Raw genomic sequence first — 20,459 nt, 5'->3', positions numbered from 1 at the left:
TATATTTTGCAATAAATATTTAATTATCAGTCCTTTGCCTTTTAACAATGACAGTATTGCTGAACAGCCTTGAATTCTCTGCATAACAGTTACTCTTGACACATGCACTGAAGACTAAGTTTATTATAAATCAGCATTGTACTGTAAGTGACAGTTGCATGGCATTAGATTGTTAGCCATCTGCCTCCGGGCCACCCCTCTTACAGACTTTCAGGAAAACCAAGCAGATCTATGCTGATCCATCTTACTTCTTCATCACAATTGGACTTGTAGCAATATAACTGATTTTAATTCTGAATATTGTCTTTTTAATGAATAATATAAGATGATTTGAATTACTAGCACATTAGTAAATCCACAAAACATTAATTCTTACTGCAAAAATGTGTTTAGTTCGTATAAGTTGTTAAGCTTGGATATATTCATTCAATGGTGTCATGTTTCTCTAACTAAGACTCAAGAAATTGAAATTCCTTTTCAAACTTAGTGAAGAGGCAGGACATTGAAAGACAGTAAGTACCATCATATAAAATCAGTGTCTCTGACAGGATTTAGATCTTGTTTTCCTGTCAGCTCTCTCACACTACCAGTTTGTTGTTTTACTCCTCCATTTGGCCTCCTGTCTCTCTTCTGCATTCAGATTCTCATCTGAGATCATGAAAACTTTGTACTGCCTGTCCCAATTTGTCATTGGCATTGACTGAATTTTTAAAGATGATTTCAATATTTCATTTATATTTACTGATTTAGCCTATATGACTGCAGGGTTGTCTTACTGACCTCCAAAGTGGGAGACAGTGCCACTTTCTTCCAAGGTTGTCTTCAGTGTGGCTATTGTGTGAGGATGAACACTGTGAGCAGCAACATACCTTCCAGCAGCAGGTCAAACATGTTCTTTTATGCAGTTCATATTGATGCTCAAGCTAACTGACTATGTGCTAGATTGCCATGTGAAATGTATATTTACATGATGAGCCTCATATGGTTGAATTTTGTTGCAAGAAGAATGAAATAGTCACCTACTGCTCCAGTGTAAACTTAGAGGTGGACTGTGGTGTGTCTTCCAAAATGTGGAGTTTCAATGGAGTAGTTAAAACACTGTAGGATAGAAGAGCTCATGTCAAAGAATTGGATAAGTAGTTCACTGTGACTTTTCATATTAGAGCACAGCATTACACATACACCTAAAATTAACTAGCTTGTCCCCAAGTTGACCTGGAAAGGAAAGTTGCTACTCACCATTAAACAGAGATGCTGAGTTGGAGATAGGCACAACAAAAAGACTGTCAAAAATATAACTGGTTATAGTAGTTACAGGCACTCCTTTTAGGGTATGCAGTACTGTAGTCCAATGTAACACAAATGAATATTGACAAATACTTAACACAGGTTTGTGTATGCTTTTACTTCCAGTTCCAAGAACATCTACCAGCCAGTGCAAGCAGCTGCTTTTTATGCCGTGAAGTGGTGGGAATTACAGGGACTCCCATGACTGCCCTCACCAACACCAGCAGAATTAGCTTCAGCCAGAGGCTGGCTGAAATTATACATATGAGGAACGTAGAAATTGACAGAAAAGGAATGCTCTGTGAAGCATGCTGTTCTGAAATTAATGAGATAGATGAGAAGGAAATGCGAGTAAAGCAGCTTAAGAAATTAATTATACTTCGTGTGCTCGCCAGGGACCCTGATTATGGTAAGCACTGCAGATGTTCCACAAATGAGTCACATTATCTGATTTTTAGTGTTTATGATAATTTTGTCTTGAAACAAATTATTGTGATTTCAGCACATGGGAAAGGGTGGGGAGGGGAATGGTGTGATCATTCTAGTTCAGAGTGGTTTATGGCGGTTATGGAACACTGAGAACCCTGCTATTTTGGTGGAAAACCTTGCTTATTTTGAAGGTTAATAAATGTAAAAGACTGAGAATCCTGTTTTATTCAGTGATTACTTCAATTTTCAATTATAACAAACAACATAGAGATCAGAACAAAACAAAAAATCCTTTTGCAGTTTTCCAAAAAGTTTTATTGTTCTGGTATCCTGGTTGGAGACAGTAAGAAAATTATGAAACATGTCCAGTGAAATGTTCTAAACAGCATTACTCTCCTTTGATTTTCATAGCATTTACTCGTGTGCTCCTAAATCCAGAAATTTAGGTGTAAAGAAAACAAAGTTCACAAGAGATGGCATGCAGTATGGCATCTGAACTACAGAATTCTATATACTGTGCACCTAAATGTGTTAATCATTGGCCTAGTTTTTTGCAACCTTCATCAGAAACAGCTTTGAGGACTCGTGTCTTTGGCACACATTGCAACACACTTCTGTGCTATACTGTTGTTTATTACTTCCGCTATCTCTGAAGGAGCTGTGTCAGTGTGGGTTTTATCACAAATGTGTTGCTTTAAATGAGTGGTTCCTGACTGGAAACAAAATAATGCAGAGCTGTATATGTGGAATACGTACCTACTAGACGTGATGTTTCCATCGCTAACCAATCAAATTGTACTCTATACTTCACTGATTAGATCCCCCCTATTTACTTCCTCAATGTGTATGCATTGATTCCAGTCTTACTGCTCACTGCATTGGCTGTCCCATGTTGCAGGATTATTTACACATACATGAGAAGACATTGCTGGATGTAGCCAAGCATTATAGACATATTGAATGTCTTCGGAGTGAAACATTATTGAGGCCTGATGAAAGAAATTTGACTTCTACTGCAATAGCACATTGAAACAACTGAATAGTGACACATGAAAATTTCTTTTGCACTCTGGGTATCAGTCTGTTTCTTTCCTAACCCAAATCTCCACAGTAGTGTACCCTGTATATTAGCCTTCTTTGCTTGCGGGTCTACTATATTTCTGTGGGATATCTGACATTGCAGTGCATTTGGACTGAAAGGCCAATATTACATCAGGCATGAATATTTATAAAAGTGTGGTGTCTGTTCCTTTGGATGTCTATTTGTTAATTAATTAATTAATTAATTAATTAATTTATTTATTTATTTATTTAGCGTCCAATAGATCACACACGTGATACAGGATTTGTCATTTGATTACACGTAACTCATAACAACACATACACAAAATAAATGGACGAACATATACAAACAGCCAAACAAATTACATACACATAGTACATAAGTAGTGTACAAGAACTTATTACACAAAAACAAAAGTACGTGCTCATGATAAACAATCACAGACCATGAACTACGCCTTGTACACAAAATGTATTACAGATGATTAACAGATTTTTCATAAGTACCATAATTATGAAGTTGAAAACACAATTAAATTAGTTTAAATTTTTTAAAAAGTAAGTACATGTTTCAATCCACAGTCTGAGACAGGTCTTTGCTTACTCTAGTAGCATTTTTCCATCAAGTATTTTGTTTTACTTAATGCTTTAATTATTTTTACCTTTCAATTCTTTAATTGCCTAACATGTTTCTGACTTCTAGTTTTTGCTACATAGGGAATGTGGAAGTCTTTACAATGCCTTGTATTGTGATCATGGTAGCTTGAGTTGATTTGGAGATCGCAGTTATTTTTACTGACCATTTCCAGGCATTTAAAGATATATATCAATGGTATTGTCAGTATCTTCAGTTGTCTGAATAAGGGTCTACAGCGAGTTTGTGGTGGGCTGTGTGTCATGATACGAATAGCTCTTTTTTGCATAATAAAAATGTCATTTTGTCTTGACCTGGTTTTCTCCCCAAAAGCTTGTGCCACAGCTAGCAACTGATCGGAAATAACTAAAGTACACCACTCTAATATATTCCTTGCTACATACCTTGGATATTATTCTTAAGGCAAAACATGCTGAGCCAAGTTACTGAGTAATATAAAAACTGTATTCATTCCAGTTAAAATCTTGGTCAATTCGCATTCCCAGAAACTTCGTGGTGCACATTTTTTCTATTTCTTTGCTATCCAGCATAAGGCACATATTTTCCCCTTGTCACTTTCTCCCTTACTGTATAAAGTTCGTTTTCTTTCTATTTAATGTCAGCTTATTTTAATATAACCATGACTGTATGTATGAGCATTTTTTCTGCTGTAGTACACAGTGATTCTTTTTTATCACTAATGATGATACTCGTGTCATCTGCAAATAGTAGAATTTTGGCTGAACTGTCTGGAGCCTGCATATCATTGATATAAACTAGAAATAACAATGGGCCCAGAATGCTGCCCTGAGAAATAACTATTTAAATTTGTTTTGGTTCAGATATGGGTTTAAAATTGTGAAGATTCTTAGATGACCTCAGCTCAACAACTTGTGACCTGTTTTGCAGATAGGATTCAAACCAATTTTTAACGGTACCCCTGATGCATATTGCTTCAAGTTTCCCTAGTAATATTACATTGTTCACAGTATTGAAGGCTTTGGCTAAATCTAGATTAATTCCAACAACCTGTTTATTTGACTCAAAATTTCTTACTATTTCTGTGCAATATGGCTGTTTCTGTACTGTGCCATGTTGACTGTTATTTATTAGTTTATGTTTTTCTAGATATTTTGTAACCCTGATTTTCATAAATTCCTCAAGTATTTTGGAGAAGTATGGGAGGAGAGATATAGGTTGGTAATTTTCTATTTTATGTCTGTCACCATTTTTGTGTAGAGGTATCACTTTAGAGATTTTATTTTATCCGGAAATATCTCTTCACTAAGGGACAAGTTTGCTATGTGCTCTATAGGTTCGACAACACGTGGAGCAATTTTTTAATTATTGATACAGGTACATCATCCAAACCAGAGGACAATTTGGATTTCAAGCATTTAATGACTTTTAGAACTTAATGCTCGTCTGATGGGATTGCCATCATGCTGGTATTTACCATTGGAGACATCACTGTTAATTGTTGCTTAAAGTAAGGGGAATATTAACAAAATAATTGTTTACATTGTTTGCCATGGCGTTTTTTCTATGGGGATATTTTCATTATTTTTAAGATGGATTTCCTGTTCTTTAGTTTGACCCAAATTTTTTTCTTTTTTTTTACCTCATCATTCTGGACTTGTTACTAGCCTGCCTTATTAATCTATCATTACTTAATAATTTTGCTTTTGATATTACTTTGTGGTAAGTCTGTTTGTATGTTCTCACATACTCAACAAACTGCTGATCATGACATGTTTTTAACTTTAAACTTAGTAATTTCGTGGTTTCACTTGACGTTTTAATTCCGGGTGTACTCCAGGTCCCTTTGGATCCAGATGATCTGTAACTCAAAAGCTTTTTTGGGAAGCACATTTCAAAGTATGCCATAAAAGTGGAAGCAAATGTATTGTAAGCATCATTTGTGTTTGTTTGTGCCAAGACCTCTGGCCAAACTGTATTTTTAACATTATTTTTGAACTGATTACAATTTTCAGTAGAGAAAAATCGTTTGTACTCCTTTTTATTTTCCCCTCCTTGGGAGTTGCAGTGAGATTAAAGGTTAGTGCATTATGATCTGATAATCCTATATTCACATTTGTAACTGCAACTTCATGTGTGACCACATTTGAGAGGATGTTATTTATTAGGCTTTCACTGGAATCTGTTGTTCTAGTGGGAGCTGATACGTGGGGAAACAAGTTGAAGCTTTTAGTATGTCTAAAAACTTGTATTTTACTGAACTCTGGACCAATAGATTAATATTAAAGTCACCACAAAGAATTATGGCAGAGTTCTCATTTGAGAAAAATGTCTAGCATTTCTTCCAAATTCTTAAGAGAGACTTCAGTATCTCCAGATGGTGATCTGCAAATTGCTGCAACAATTACTTTCTTTTCTATGATTAATGGTTTAGCCTCATATCTTAACTTAAATTTAAGCTTGGGATTTAGATAAATGCATACACCACCACCTTTGACATTTTGCCTATAGTACTGGCTGGCAAGTTTATAATATGTGTGACCAAAAGGACTTAAACTATATCTGTACATTGTATAAGGCTCAGTCACAACTTCTGTGCATGTCTATGACAGGTGGGGTGGGCAGCCTATCAAGTTAGGCTGTGGTCTCCTGATCTCACATTTTGTGCTCGCTTACTCAGTTGTGCAGGACTCTGACACTTGTCTCACTCCTCTGTCAACACAGCTTCCCTTTCATGTCGTTTGTCCCCTAACACTGCAGTCAGGTGTCATGTGGTGTAATTATTTAATACAATGATGTATTATATTCTGTACCTTATCTTCTATACTTCTTCTCAAACTCTGTTATAATTACTTTAAAATTCAAAATTGATGCCTTTGACGCATCACATTTATATAAATAACTTACTATGTCACTTTTGACTTAACAAATTATTTATTCCCTTCATCATCACACTCATGAACTACACTAAAAGATCACCTTCATTCAGTATAAAAGAGACACTCACAATAATTTTGAAGGTTCCTCTTCTGTGTCTCACAACATACATCAGTTGTTGAAATAACTCCTTCGGCAGCCTATTGCTTTACAGGACAGTGTGGTGACCCCACAGAATACTTATTTTAACACATGTAGTTTGGCACCCAAAGCTGCTGCGATAGCTGTACAGTGCTGAAGGTGCATATTGTCCCCTGATGTAAGTCACCACACACAAAATAGAAATAACACTAATGAACAATATCTGTACGTTTATGTTTGACATGTTGTTTTCTATTGCTCTTTTCATAATGTGTACACAAAACTTCTTTCAAAATGGCATTCATTGACAAGAAGTCATTGATATGTGCATCTCTCCTCTGGAGTGGTACATACAAGCACAGTCTGTGAACATGGTGCCCAGTGAACACAGTCCAAAGTTTTTTAAATTTTTTTTCCTATATGCCATGAATGTGGATTTCTTTTTGTAACTATGGCTTCTGAGATTGGTTATAGCCTCAGTACATCATTGTCCATGATAAAATACGCAAATTTACCCTCAATCGCAGCCATAATTTAAGAGCATGTCACTAAAGTGAACATAAAGTACTTGAAAGATGTTTTCTCTCTGTGTGTACAATAGTATCCAGTGCAGAACAACAGCGGCTACGGTCACCAGAGGCTGGACCCAGTACTGCAGGTGCAGCGAAGTCACCTGGTGAGTAAGAGTAAGAGCCCACTGTGGCAGGCTTACATTCCTGCTCTGTACACTAGAGAATCAAATGTATCTGGACACCTATTAGTGGACATTAAGATTTTGTGTTCTCCTTTGAGGACTTGAACTCTTCTGGGGACACTTTGACATTTCGAAATCTCTGTGGGTGGATGCCATCCCATTCTTCCTAGATAGCTGATACCAGACAAGGTAGAAATATTGGACACAGGGTATGGAGTGAAAATGCCATTTATAACTAATCCCTAAGACGATCCATTGCTTTCAGGTTGGAACATCGGCAGGCAAGCCTTCTTCAGGAATGCCACTGGTTATAAGCCTTTGCCTAACAATGCTGATCCATGAGAGGTACAAGTGTTGAGCTGATCAAATCGGTCGTTGTCTGTGAATTGTTCCTCTGCTGTGTATTGTACACAACACTGTCAAATATGTACTTACCCTTCTGCATTTATCATATCCTGAAGTACAATAAGGGGAGAACAAGTTAAAGAGGAGAAATTGCATATTGTTACACTGCCTGCTCTGCACTGCATTGTTGGCAGTAGAGTTAATGGCGGATAATGTTCACTGAGTAGTCACTCTATTCAAATTCTTCCGTCAGATACCCACGGAGTATAGCACTGTTTGTCACTCCAAATCTCGTTTCCACTCATCCACTCAACAGCAGTCATGGGTTTTTATGCTACAGTCAGTGTGACTTTATGTTGAACAGAATTGTTGTTTCCAGAACCTGCTCAGCCACTGTAACCAGTTTTTCTAACTCCCTGTACACAGCCATTTCCTTAGCGGGCTCCTAGCTGCACTTCAAAACTGAAGAGTGACTGCAGCAGCTAACTGCAAGCTGGTTTTTACTATTTCCTACCACAATGATAGAAGCACTTGTCCATCAGCATACTGTGTGTGCCTGGACTTCATGTAGCATTGGTTGTTCCTTCACATTTTCACTTAACTGTCACATCGCTGACAGCTGACTTGGGCAAGCTTGAAGGGCTGAAATTCATCCCTGTGTTAATTATTCAGGTGTAATGCAAAGAAAAGTCCATGTTCAGTGTACTCAGATCCCTGACTGATGAAGTCTGCTTACAAAACAGTATTACCTGCCACTTCCTATAATATGTATGATGGCAGTATCTGTTGCCGAAAGAACAATTGCCATGGATAACCATGCAGCTTTGCTAGAAATGAAATGATGATTAAATGGATGGAGCGTCTGCCATGTAAGCAGGAGATCCCGGGTTTGAGTCCCGGTCGGGGCACACATTTTCAACATTTCCCCAATGAAGTACATCACCGCATGTTTGCAGCTAGGGTGTCCATTTAATTATCATTTCACTTCCTATAATAGTTGCTCCACCTCTCATTGAATTAAAATGCTCAGTTGCCCGTTACATAAGGGTGCCCAGGTATTTTGATTGGATAGTGGGTTTATAGTTCTTATCTATGTGATTTCTGCAACCCCTTAGTCAGTCCACCATACACAATTTAATTAGAATCCAGAAATCACAATATATTTTATTATATTTATGTTTTTGAATATTGAGGACTTTGATTTGGGGCGAGTATTTACTGACTTACAGAAATACAAAGTTTACCTATATAGCTGTGGAAATATGTGTGCTGAGAATTACAGGGAGGGAAAAGGAAACAGAAAAATGGACAGGGAACAGGCAGGAGTAGGAGACGTAGTGGGGAGGTAGTGGAGATGAGTGACAAATGTAGTGATGGAGTGAGTGACAGATAGGATAAGACAATTACATGCTCCTATCCTAGAGAGGTGAGTGGGGGGAACATTGAGGTGACAGTCTGGTGAGAGGCATTGAGTGGATATCAGGCTACATGGACTACAAGCTGCAATGCCTGTAGCTTGAGACCAGAATACCAGGAGAAGCCAGGGAAGAGGCTTAATCAAACAGTGGTACTCCAATGAATGAATGAATGAATGATGTGAGTAGAAGAAACAGAGGATGATTTGTATTTCAAAACTGAACCTTTTTGTACAACCTATTATGGTAGTAACTTAAATGGAAATATTTGGGTGTGAATCTAGTTTATAAATGGTCATAGCTGATGCGTTCAGTACTACCATAAGTTATTTGATACTAACATTTTCAGGGGCTCCCTTAACCTTTCTGTGGTCAATCAGACATAAAGGTCCTGCCAAAATGTTTGTTTCAGAATCTGCATAACCATAGGAATGTCCCATTTCATTGTGTACTGTGATCTGTTGTTCAGTTTATGTACAATTAGAACCCAGAAGCTGACAGGTGATGCTAGAATGTGTTTTTTTCTTTGTTGGTACAGAAGTGAGTACAGTATGTTTTGTAGAAGGAGCTTCCTATCTTTGGCTTAATTGTGGATGGCAAAGACAGTGTAGATATTATTTATCTTTGTTACATTATTTGCTAGGTATATACTATTTGACATGTATTTTCACTGATAACCCATTCTTGAAGAAAACTGATGTCTGTGTCTTGTAACTAAAATTAATGCATGTCTTTATTAATGAAAATCATATCAAAATCGTGACTGTAGTTGGAAATCTACCACCACAAATGTACAGATACTGTTCTCTTGATGTACTGTTTTTCTTCTTTCTCATGAGATAGTGTACTGGAGACATTTGTTTTCTTTTCCTTATTTTGTCTTGAATGTCTCAATAGTTTCTTGGAATTAATTGTTTACAATTATTTATGGAGCTGTCTTTTGAATTACGGGGAGGGTGGTTATGAAGAATACAGTCAGCAGAAATAAGGTTTCTATGATCTACTTTATAACATATGAAAGCTGATCACCTCTGAAATGAAGGTGCTGGGAGTGTATAGTAGAGTGAAAACAACTGAAGCATGTGGGATGAATGTGTCAATGCTTTTGGAGAGAATGGCTGATAATACAGTATCACTTCCTCTTCACTAGATTTGTCTCTGGTGCCAGTACCTTTGTTCATAAAATATTTCCCATCAAGACTTTCACTACAGTTTGATCCCAGACCAATCTGTTCATCTTTCTGCCTCACCTCTCTACAGGGAGTCCAGCAGGGAGCTGCCTTGCCCCATCTGCCACCCACACTCGTGGTCATATGTCCCACCTAATGTGGATGATCCATGCACAAGGAGAGAGATGTGCTCAGGTAGCCATGAACATTAGAACTTCATTGCAACACAGAAGGCACATGATAATGTTGGGCAAGTGAAACAGCTTCCTAGTGCAAGCAACATAAAAATACTCCTGATATGCTGTAAGGTTGTCACTAATATGAGCTAAGCTGAGCACTGCAAGCTGCACTGATGATGTCCTAGATTCCAATGTTGCTGTGCTCAGAGGAAAAGTCTTGACTGTAACAGCAGCCAAAAGTATGAACTGTCATCCCCATGGAGGAGATGGCAGTGTCAACCATGAGGCACACACCTGGAAGAAAAATACAGAAATTGGGCCAAGACATCAGTAAGGAGGTATGATGATGTGGAATGGTGCAGGCAGAAAGATACCAGGATGAAAGAAAGAAGTGCCACAAGGCATTTGAACACGGAGCAAAACCATTCAAACACTATGCAGAAGCACTTGAACACAGAGATGAAGGCTACCTAATGGATGACAAGACACTGGTAAAAAGCTTCCAGAGACAAAAAAGGAATTATAAAAGCACTAGAAGAGAGATGTTCCTGAGTGGACAAGAGGAAGAGTGTTTCATTGTGGCACAGATGGTACATGCCAACATGAAGCAAATGAAACAACTTTCTGATGAAGGCAAGGAAGAGAAAGCCCTGATGCATGAAAAGATTGCCACTAATATGAAAACTATTCTTGAAGCTTCCAGTTGAGCACTCTGTCTGTAACAACTGACAAACACTGCTGTAGGTAGCACTGGCAATGCCAATATTGTGGGCCGCATTCTTATTAATATAGTCATGCATTCCAAAGTAGATAGTTGATGTCGAGTCTGGAACTTGGGTTGGCTAGTGAGCCACTGCACATTCCCCTACAAAGGCTATGTAGTGGAGAAATACTGTTAAGTTGTCCAGTGTCGCATGGCTCCAGGGTGGAAACCGTGCAGTGGCTGTCATTGGCAAGATCCGCTGCACTGAGGGTGAGTTTCAGTTTCAAGCCTGTTCAGATGCCAGCAACTGACATACCTCTGTTCTGTGGCATAAGGCAGAATTGTAAAACACCAGCCAGATGCTACTCCACCCACTTCCACCTCATTCCTATTATGTCTCCTAATCCATCCTGTTCCCATACGCATCAGATTTTCTTTCTGTCTCACCTCTACAAAAAATCCACCTGAGAAATAATCTGCCTCACCTGCCACTCATTCTCCTCACTACTTGTACCCATCTGTAAGTAAAGAAAGGAGTGTTACATTGAATGTGTTTGATGTGGCATTATTACTGCACAAACAGCAAAAATGTGGTAAGTGATAAACATTTTTGCTATTAGTTTCTGTGGGGTATCTGTGAGAGAAATTCATCATAATTTAAAATTATTGGTGAAGTTTTCTGCAAAACACCAAGTGCTCTCATTGCCAAATACTGGATGAATATAATGTCGGTACATGAATGCAAGTAGTGAAGGTGCATAAACAAGCTTACACACAGTTCCTAAATGTTAAACGTGACACTGTGTTAACTGTGTAACATAAGATTGTATGTTTTATTAAGCAGATTTTAAAATTTGATCAATAATTATGTGAAATGATGACAATAAACATTTATTTGTCCCTGCCAGTCTTCAGATAGCAAGCGTACAACCGGAATAAAGTTCTGGCTTTCTGGAACTCGGTAATATTGATGGTTGTTTATAATTGAGTAGATTAGATGCTCAATTATACACTGATCCGTACTTTTTCTAAAAGATAGAAACAATTGATTCTGTTCTTTATCAGGTCATGTTGAAACACACTTAGTTTATCACTAGTTTGTTTTACTTGTGCAGATAAAGTATTTTTTATATTAACACGCAAATTCTTTTTTTGTCAATCAGGCCCTGCTGAGGAGGAAGGCACGCGCCCCATCGCTCAGGTGAGTGAAAGTAGTGGATGCACGTATGAGACTGGCAGAGCAAGTGTGATTTTCACCAGTAGCATATAAAGTTTGGTTCTGTGGCATGTAATGAACCCCACACTGCTTCCTGTCCTCCTCCCAGGGTGAGGACATATTTCATCAGCTCAGGGCTTTGAACCGTTAAAATACTTCCTCCTATTCTGAGCTACTCTGCACACTACCAACTTGCTTAATCAAATAAACTCCTTTATTAATATCCTATTCATCTCCATTTCAGTCTCATTGCATCTCCCATGGCAGTCTGTTTCCTGACATCACAAACTTTGCAACTTCTTTAGCACTGTTAACTGAAATGCTATCTCAAGTCTAAATTACCTGCTAAATGAACCAAAAAATATCTGAAAGACCACTCATATACTGGCTCTTAATTTAAAACAAGTAACTCTCTTTAATTATTAATGTCAAGTCATGTGTCATTGGTTAGTGTACAGAATCTTACTGACAGCTCGACTTCATCTTCGTTCTCCTGATGTAATGGCAGTTGTCATGATGCTGACAGTTCTAGGGGGAAGGCACATTGCTGAACAAGAATGAGACAGCAAGGAATAAACCCACGGACTGGTTGTTTGTGTTGCCATCATCATTTGTGAAAGTGGCATGGCTGGACCATGTAAAATTTGGGGATTCGTGTGGATGCTGATAACCACGCCATTGAGTGCCCCCTAACCAGGTATCATCATCATCATGATAGAATAAAACACTGAAATCATCATGAACTGTGAAGAACGATAAACTAATTATCGTTATCCCACCCTGCAGATATGCTGCATCAATTTCCACTAGATTTTGTGTGTTGTGGTTGGCAGGTGTTACTAGAGGAGGCCAAAATGCATGCGTTTTAACTCACGCAGGCTGGCGTGAGGTCTGGAACAGGACAAGGAAATTAGAATTTAGAAAAACTGACTTAGCTGGTGGAATACTTAACTTTAATCCATTAATGATGAACGTCTGTCTTGATGGTACATGATTCACAATATCAATAGTAACTGATATGGGCCCCTTGCTAGGTTGTAGCAAATGAGGTAGCTGAAGGCTATGCTAAACTATCGTCTCGGCAAATGAGAGCGTATTTTGTCAGTGAACCATCACTACAAAGACGGTTGTACAGCTGGGGCGAGTGCTAGGAAGTCTCTCTAGACCTGCCGTGTGGTGGCGCTCGGTCTGCAATCACTGATAGTGGCGACACGCGGGTCCGACGTATACTACCGGACCGCGGCCGATTTAAAGGCTACCACCTAGCAAGTGTGGTGTCTGGCGGTGACACCACATTATGCACAACAGAGAAGGGTATAAAAGTTTAAAGCCGTCATTTGAATTAAAAAAAAATAATAATCACTTTGTGGTGGTGACCATTGTCCATCGGTACTGTAGACATTGTGAGATGTACACCTTTACCAAAGCGATGTGTTACACCATAGTTGATACTCATTAAACATGACAATAAATATTCCTTAAAATTGACACTTATCACTTACTGTTGTCTAAAATGCTTACTGATTGCAGTTGGGAACTGAGATTTCTCCATTTTTGAGCAAATATCACAAACACAAATGACAGGTACTCGCAATTGCAAACACATTTCAAAGTACCTTTCTAGAATGATATCAGACTCATTCTCCTTCATACATTCATGGCCTATCCAACTTCCTAAACTCTTCTGAAAATACTTTCCTGCTTGTGAAATAACTACCAAGTAAACTACTTTGAGAGGTATACTTGTCATAGTGTTTGTTATGTTTGACAAGTGTTGATTAGTAATTCAATAAAACTACCGTAGTGTACTTAAGCACGTGCATCACAAATTGTGCAGTGTGATTTCAAAGTAACTGTTTAGTTACTTTTGTCATTAGGGATTTGCTTTCAGTAACATTAATATAGGTCTCTGGTATATTAAACAGAATTGAATGATCATTCTTGTGATCTTTCAGATCTTGCATTGACTTACTTGCCAGCTCCCATGACCATGGCAAACAGTCCTTTATCCAGTAAGTGGTTTCTTTTTCATACATCTTGTTGTTTAGGACCAATATGTGGCACAAATCATAAAGGTCAGGAATGTGTCAGATAAAATAAAATGTTTAAGAAACCAAAAAAGAGGAGCCATAAGTTTATGTAAATGCAGTCAAGAATGTAACACAGGAATGGCCGCTGAGGTGCCACCTCTCCATCTCTTTCCTCCTCCTCCTTCTTCCTAATCATGACATTATTCCAATGGAATATTAGTGGCCTTCAATCCAAAAAGATGACTTGCAGCTGCTCTTGGAATCGCAGCCTCTGCTAGTTCTCTGCCTGCAGGAAACAAAATTGCATCCTCCTGACTGATTTGAGCTTTTGTATTTCTTCCCAGTCTGCTTTGACTCCCTCTCTCCAAAGATGGCATTCCATATCGTAGGAGGAGAGAGGGGAGTCATGCTGCTCATATGGAAGGACGTTCAAAGTCAACATTTCTCCCTGACTACCCAGCTTGAAGCTATTCCTGTCCGTGTTTTACATTCCTCTCCTGAACTTTTCCATATGTACTGTTTACATCCCTCAGTCATTCCGTGTCATGGACACTCTTCATCCAGCTTACTGGCCAACTCCCTCACCCCTTTCTGCTGCTCGTTGACTGTAATGCACACCATTCTCTTTGGAAATCTCCCAGAACCTGACAGAGAGGTGCCCTCTAGGCTGAACTTCTGTCACCTTAACCTAATTTGCCTTATCGTGGGAGTACCCATCTTCCTTTTAACTACATGCACTCCTACCCATATCTGGAAATCTCCTGCACTGCCCAATTTGCCCATCATCTCATCACTGTCTCTAGTACGTACTCGAGCAACCATTTACCATTTGCTATCCATTTTCTGACTCCTACCCCACATATATGCACACCCAAATGGCAACTTTCTAGGGATGACTAGAGATTTACTGTTCCCTGGCACCCTTTGAGTAACATAATTTCTCCAGTTGTGATGTCCAGGTAGAGTATCTTACAAATGCCATCATTACCACCACACAATATTCCATTCTCGCCCTTCATCTTTACTGTGCCATGTCCCAGTGCCTTGATTGACTGAGCTGTGTTGTGACTCAACTCACATGCAGAGATGTGTTCTCCATGTTTTTAACCATCATTCTATGATGGCAAACTGCATTCATTATGAACAGTTGCATGCACAGTGTCGTTGCACCCTTCAGGATAGCAAAAATCTAGCTAGATTTCCTTAACTAGTTCTTCTAACAGTTCCACTACCTCATCTGTTGTATGGGCCCTGCAGGACCAAGATCCATTGGGCTGCTATTCTGCGGAGATTTCAAGCTCCACCCACTATCATTCTGCCTTCCTCCACCAGAAACAAGTGGAGGAGGCTTGGGTAGTACCCTTATTTTGACAGATTAGCGAGTGCTACAAGCTGCCTTTAGTATGAGGGGGCGAGAACTTGCTCTCACTTCCTATCGATCCTCCAACACAGTGCTGGACGATGTTTGCATTCAGATGTTCCTAAACCTTTCTTTTGTGGGCAAGCACTTGCTCTTTCTTATGTACAACTGCATCTGGGCAGAGGGCGCCGTTTGCCAGATGCCAGCATAAAGACACTGTCATTCCCATACCCATACCCAAGCCCAGTACGGAAAAATACCTTCCTTCTAGTTACTGCCCCATTTCTCCCACAAGCTGTGTTTGCAAACTGATGAAACATGTAATTCATGCCTGGCTGGTATAGTGACTAGAGTGTGGCAATTCACTGACCACTGTACTGTGCGGATTTTGATCAGGCCGTCCTGCAGCTGACCATCTCATCACTTTGTCAACGTGTGTCGCGAATGGTTTTCTGTGGATATATCAGACACTGCCAGTGTTTTTAAATTTGCAGAATGCCTGAAACACCTTCTGAAGGATGGGTACTCTTGATCTCTCTACATGTGGCACTTCTGAGGCCACATGCCCCATGTCCTTCAGATATTTTTAAAGTATTGATTTTTCAAGGAATGTTGGTACTGCCTTGTCAGACACCTTTACCAGGAAGTTGGTGTGCCTCAGGGTACTGTTTTGAGTGTGACCCTCTTTGCTATTGCCTTTAACCTTATTATGTCCTGTCTCCTGCAGGTCATCTCCAGCAATCTACTGTTGCTCACTTCTACCCTGTTACCCTCCCACACCTTGTCCCAGCCTCCTCCTTACCCCCACGTGATTGCCTGTTTAATCATGTGCAACTGCTCGCAGCCTGGCTTCAGCTGCCAGAGAGTGTGATCACGTGTGTGAGAGTTGCATTTGCGTGAGTATGTGAGTGTATGTTATCTATATATAACAGAGGCCTTGTTCACTGAGAGCTCACTTTCTTACAGTTTTTTTTTCTTTTTTTTTTTTGTCGTGCCTGTGTGCTTTCCATGGTATTGTTAAATTCATTTCTGAAGAATTGTGATGGCTCGAGGCATTGAGGTGCTGAGGTAGGGGGCAGTGTACACTCATCAGCAAACAAACAATTGTGCCATATTAGACAAAAGCCTGGAAAGATCAGACCATTTGGCAATAGTGCCATAAAAACCAGACCAGGGATTGATCTCGGGGAGATGAGTGTCATTGGTGTGGTAAATGTGAGGTGTCTGATACTAACTCAGTATTCATGCTAGTGATCGCTTACTTAACTGCATAGGTTATGGACCTGACTCTCGGAAGGTTCAAATCACTGACATAAGCACACTCTTAGCCTTAGTATATTTATTGGCATTCAGATTCTAAGTGCTCACTGTCTACCATTCAAGCAACTAAGAATGGAAGACCAGTTTTACCAACAAGTTTTTTGTTTTCCACTGCCACTCATATTCTTCATTTTGCAGCTTGAAAATATATCTCTGCATGATTTAGAATGAAGGTTATGGCCTCAAAATTACCTGCTCGTCCCAAATCCATTCTCCATGGTGAAATGATAGAAGCATTGCACGGTAACTTGAAGGTGCAGAGTTCAAAGCTACAGATTTCCATTTTTTAATTGTTTTTGCAAATTCACTAGAAAGAGAGACAGATTTTTTTGACATTTATGCAAATAATGGAATTGTGTGTCTGAGTAATGAAATAGCTGCTCTTGTTGTGTATGGGCTTCACTCTGTTTCAGATACATTTATTAAACTACCTGTAGCTAAAGTCATGAAAGTTATAATGTTTTATGATAGAGAAAATAACCAACAACAAAAGCAACATTTGAAGAGCTCTTCTTAAAAGACAGAATGAAACATGATACCTTTAACAGTTCATGATAAGAAATATTACACACTACTACAACCACACTTAATACTTACCATCCTTAAATGTTTAAAGCAGTGGTTAAAATTTCCCAGAGTACTTTGACAAAGTGTGAACAAATAATGATGTACTTTTGCACCTACATACAGCCATTAAAGCTCTAATGAATGGGCAGGCAGCATTATCAAATTAGTTATCAACATTACTGGGTCAGCTACTTGTCAGAGAATATTAACTATAATCTATTAGATCTATTATGAACTACCAGAAAAAAGAATGCCAACAATTAAGCTTCCAGATGCATTTGAACTTGGATGCTGGCATCTTAAGTACTCACTTATGTGCCTTTACTGATGTAGATGTAGAATGGGTGCCAAGTTTGATATAATTATTTGAACACAAACCAGACCTCATGGCAAAGAATAGAAACAGTAAAACTAATGATTCACAGTATCATCCAGTTGCAGGCCTAGGTAAGCAAAGTGTTGCAACAAAACATTTGATCATATTCCATCAGATCTCATCTGTCACATGTGCCAAACTATAACTTCACTTTCCATTACAGTGCTTGTGTATAGTCCAGCACAATATCAACATTGTGAAGTGCGCTTCCACAAACATTTTTACAGCAAAAAGAGATCAAATTTCTTCACGGGGTTTACAATACTATTCAGGTTTTCATCACACAATGTTATTCTTGTTTGGGAGTCCTAGTGTACTGCATATCGTGCTTGAAAACGGGAACAGGGAGAAGGGGAAGATAAGGAAGATGATGGCGAGGTGAGTTGCAGTCTTGTGTTAGACCATCATAGCAACAATAGTTGCGGGCACAGATCAGTGGAAGATGTCATGGAAGGCCTTAGAACATCACTGAGACCCTAATTACAAGTAACAGACATAAGAAATAAATGAATACACCTTTGGTTGTCGTTACTCATGCCCTGGCTCCAACTCAAACCATTAATGTTTGCTTGACTGTGATATTCCTCTGGTGCTGCTTGTGAGTGGATGACTGTAACTGAGGTATTGTCAGAGGTGTTAGTCATCAGAAATGGCATATTAGTCCAATGCTGATTTCTCTCTTGTCATGCTGATAAATGGCAAAAATGTTTAAGGAAATTTTGTTCAAATATGTGGCCTGTCCTCAGTGTAAGCTGTGCAAGGTTAAGCAAACGTCTGCAGTATGCAGATGATTTGGCTTTCCATCCATGCTTGTCACATATCTGGCAGAGTCGTGAATTTCTATGTATCCTGTGTTGACATGACAAATATTGAGGGGTAGTAACGTGCATTTTTAAAGCTATACAAATTCACCCCAAGGGTGACTATGGGAGTGGAAGTTGCCTGAGTATTGGGAACTTTGGATAAAATATCAACCTGTGTGATTGATGAATCTTTGGAATGTCAGAAGTCTACCCCTACTGTAAAGAGAATTTTAAAGAATTTTGTTGAAGGAGGCACTATCAGCAGAATGCCTGGCTCAAGATACTGAGCACACAGCAGGATAACACATAGCTTGCCTGTAAGAGCCAACTAATCCCTCCCCTAGATACGAAGCAGTTGTAGTGAGTGACCAACTTCCCAGTTCCAATGATGCAGTTAGTTGAGGGCCAAGGAAAGCTGTACTGCACGCACTATGATCCACTATAAAACAGGAACTCAGTGAGGAAATGTTACACTGGCTGGCAGCCACAGAGCTACATCTGAATGCAATGTGAAAAAATGTATTTTTTCACAGATAAGTTGTCTTACCAAGACCAAACAGTAGTTTAGCAGCCGTGAGGGTCCAGACATAATGGCAAATAAGTGGTGACAACAGGTAATACTAGCCGATTGTCAGTTTCCCGGGGGCGTCGGTTTCCCCCGCCGGGGGCGTCGGTTTCCCCCGCCGGGGGCGTCGGTTTCCCCCGCCGGGGGCGTCGGTTTCCCCCGCCGGGGGCGTCGGTTTCCCCCGCCGGGGGCGTCGGTTTCCCCCGCCGGGGGCGTCGGTTTCCCCCGCCGGGGGCGTCGGTTTCCCCCGCCGGGGGCGTCGGTTTCCCCCGCCGGGGGCGTCGGTTTCCCCCGCCGGGGGCGTCGGTTTCCCCCGCCGGGGGCGTCGGTTTCCCCCGCCGGGGGCGTCGGTTTCCCCCGCCGGGGGCGTCGGTTTCCCCCGCCGGGGGCGTCGGTTTCCCCCGCCGGGGGCGTCGGTTTCCCCCGCCGGGGGCGTCGGTTTCCCCCGCCGGGGGCGTCGGTTTCCCCCGCCGGGGGCGTCGGTTTCCCCCGCCTCAGTAGCAGTCCGTATGCCCACATTTTTAAGAAAGTGGTGCTGCATTTAGTGTGAATGCTATATTGTGGAGGGGAATTCATGCTACAGGAGGAATATTCACTTGTGTATAGGTCTGCTCATTCAACTGCAGCTGTCCAAGATAGACATTAATGTAATGGACTGGCTGTGAGAGACTGCTCACTTGAACACAATGGAAATTATGTGTGTGTAAGTAGCACGAACACACAGAGAACTGGCTGTGAAACACACCATTTATAGCTGATGCTCTTTTGGACTGGTTTTTTTGAAGCCTCGGTGGGGTTGTTTCTTCTGACAAATGGGTCCAATGCCTCACAGATTCAGTGCCAGGGTGCATGACTGAAGTCGGAAATAGAGGCATTCTGGATAAAATGTTATGGACTGAGAACATTTTACATTCTTTCCTTGTTCTTCTGTGCAGTGTTCTGCCAGTGAGAGCCAGCACAAAATCTCTTGGTGACGGAAAAATATCAAAGATGAGAGAAGGAAATTTGAGCTAGTTCTAGTTGGCATTATCCTTGTACCCGAAATAAATTTATTTTAATTTAATATTTTGAGTATTACATTCTCTTTACTTGCTCTCTGCCTACATACATGAAATGAATAAACCAAGAGTGCCCCTTTTTAGGGCTATTTTTTGTTATGTCAAATTCATTTCTCTCCCACTCTATTGCCACCCATCAGCCTCGGCCAAAAATGTGCAAAATACATCTCTCTCTCTCTCTCTCTCTCTCTCTCTCTCTCTCTCTCTCTCTCTCTCTCTCTCTCTCTCTCTCTCTCTCTCTCTCTCTCAC

The 20,459-nt window shown here is 40.0% G+C and overlaps 1 protein-coding gene across 1 annotated transcript; it reads right to left on the bottom strand.

Annotated features, from left to right (window-relative positions):
* Positions 1–1,452: 1,452 nt before the first annotated feature.
* Positions 1,453–19,670, bottom strand: LOC124572276 (proline-rich protein HaeIII subfamily 1-like). Its single transcript, XM_047131124.1, has 2 exons — positions 19,249–19,670; positions 1,453–1,537 (listed from the first exon to the last, which is right to left on the bottom strand). Exons 1-2 carry the CDS (start codon positions 19,668–19,670, stop codon positions 1,453–1,455), a joined length of 507 nt encoding a protein of 168 aa, XP_046987080.1.
* Between the last annotated feature and the right edge of the window lie 789 nt (positions 19,671–20,459).

This window comes from Schistocerca americana, unplaced genomic scaffold (genome assembly GCF_021461395.2).
Source record: "Schistocerca americana isolate TAMUIC-IGC-003095 unplaced genomic scaffold, iqSchAmer2.1 HiC_scaffold_18, whole genome shotgun sequence".
In the NCBI taxonomy this organism is placed as follows: Eukaryota; Metazoa; Arthropoda; class Insecta; order Orthoptera; family Acrididae; genus Schistocerca; species Schistocerca americana.
This window is presented reverse-complemented; position numbering and strand designations above follow the sequence as displayed.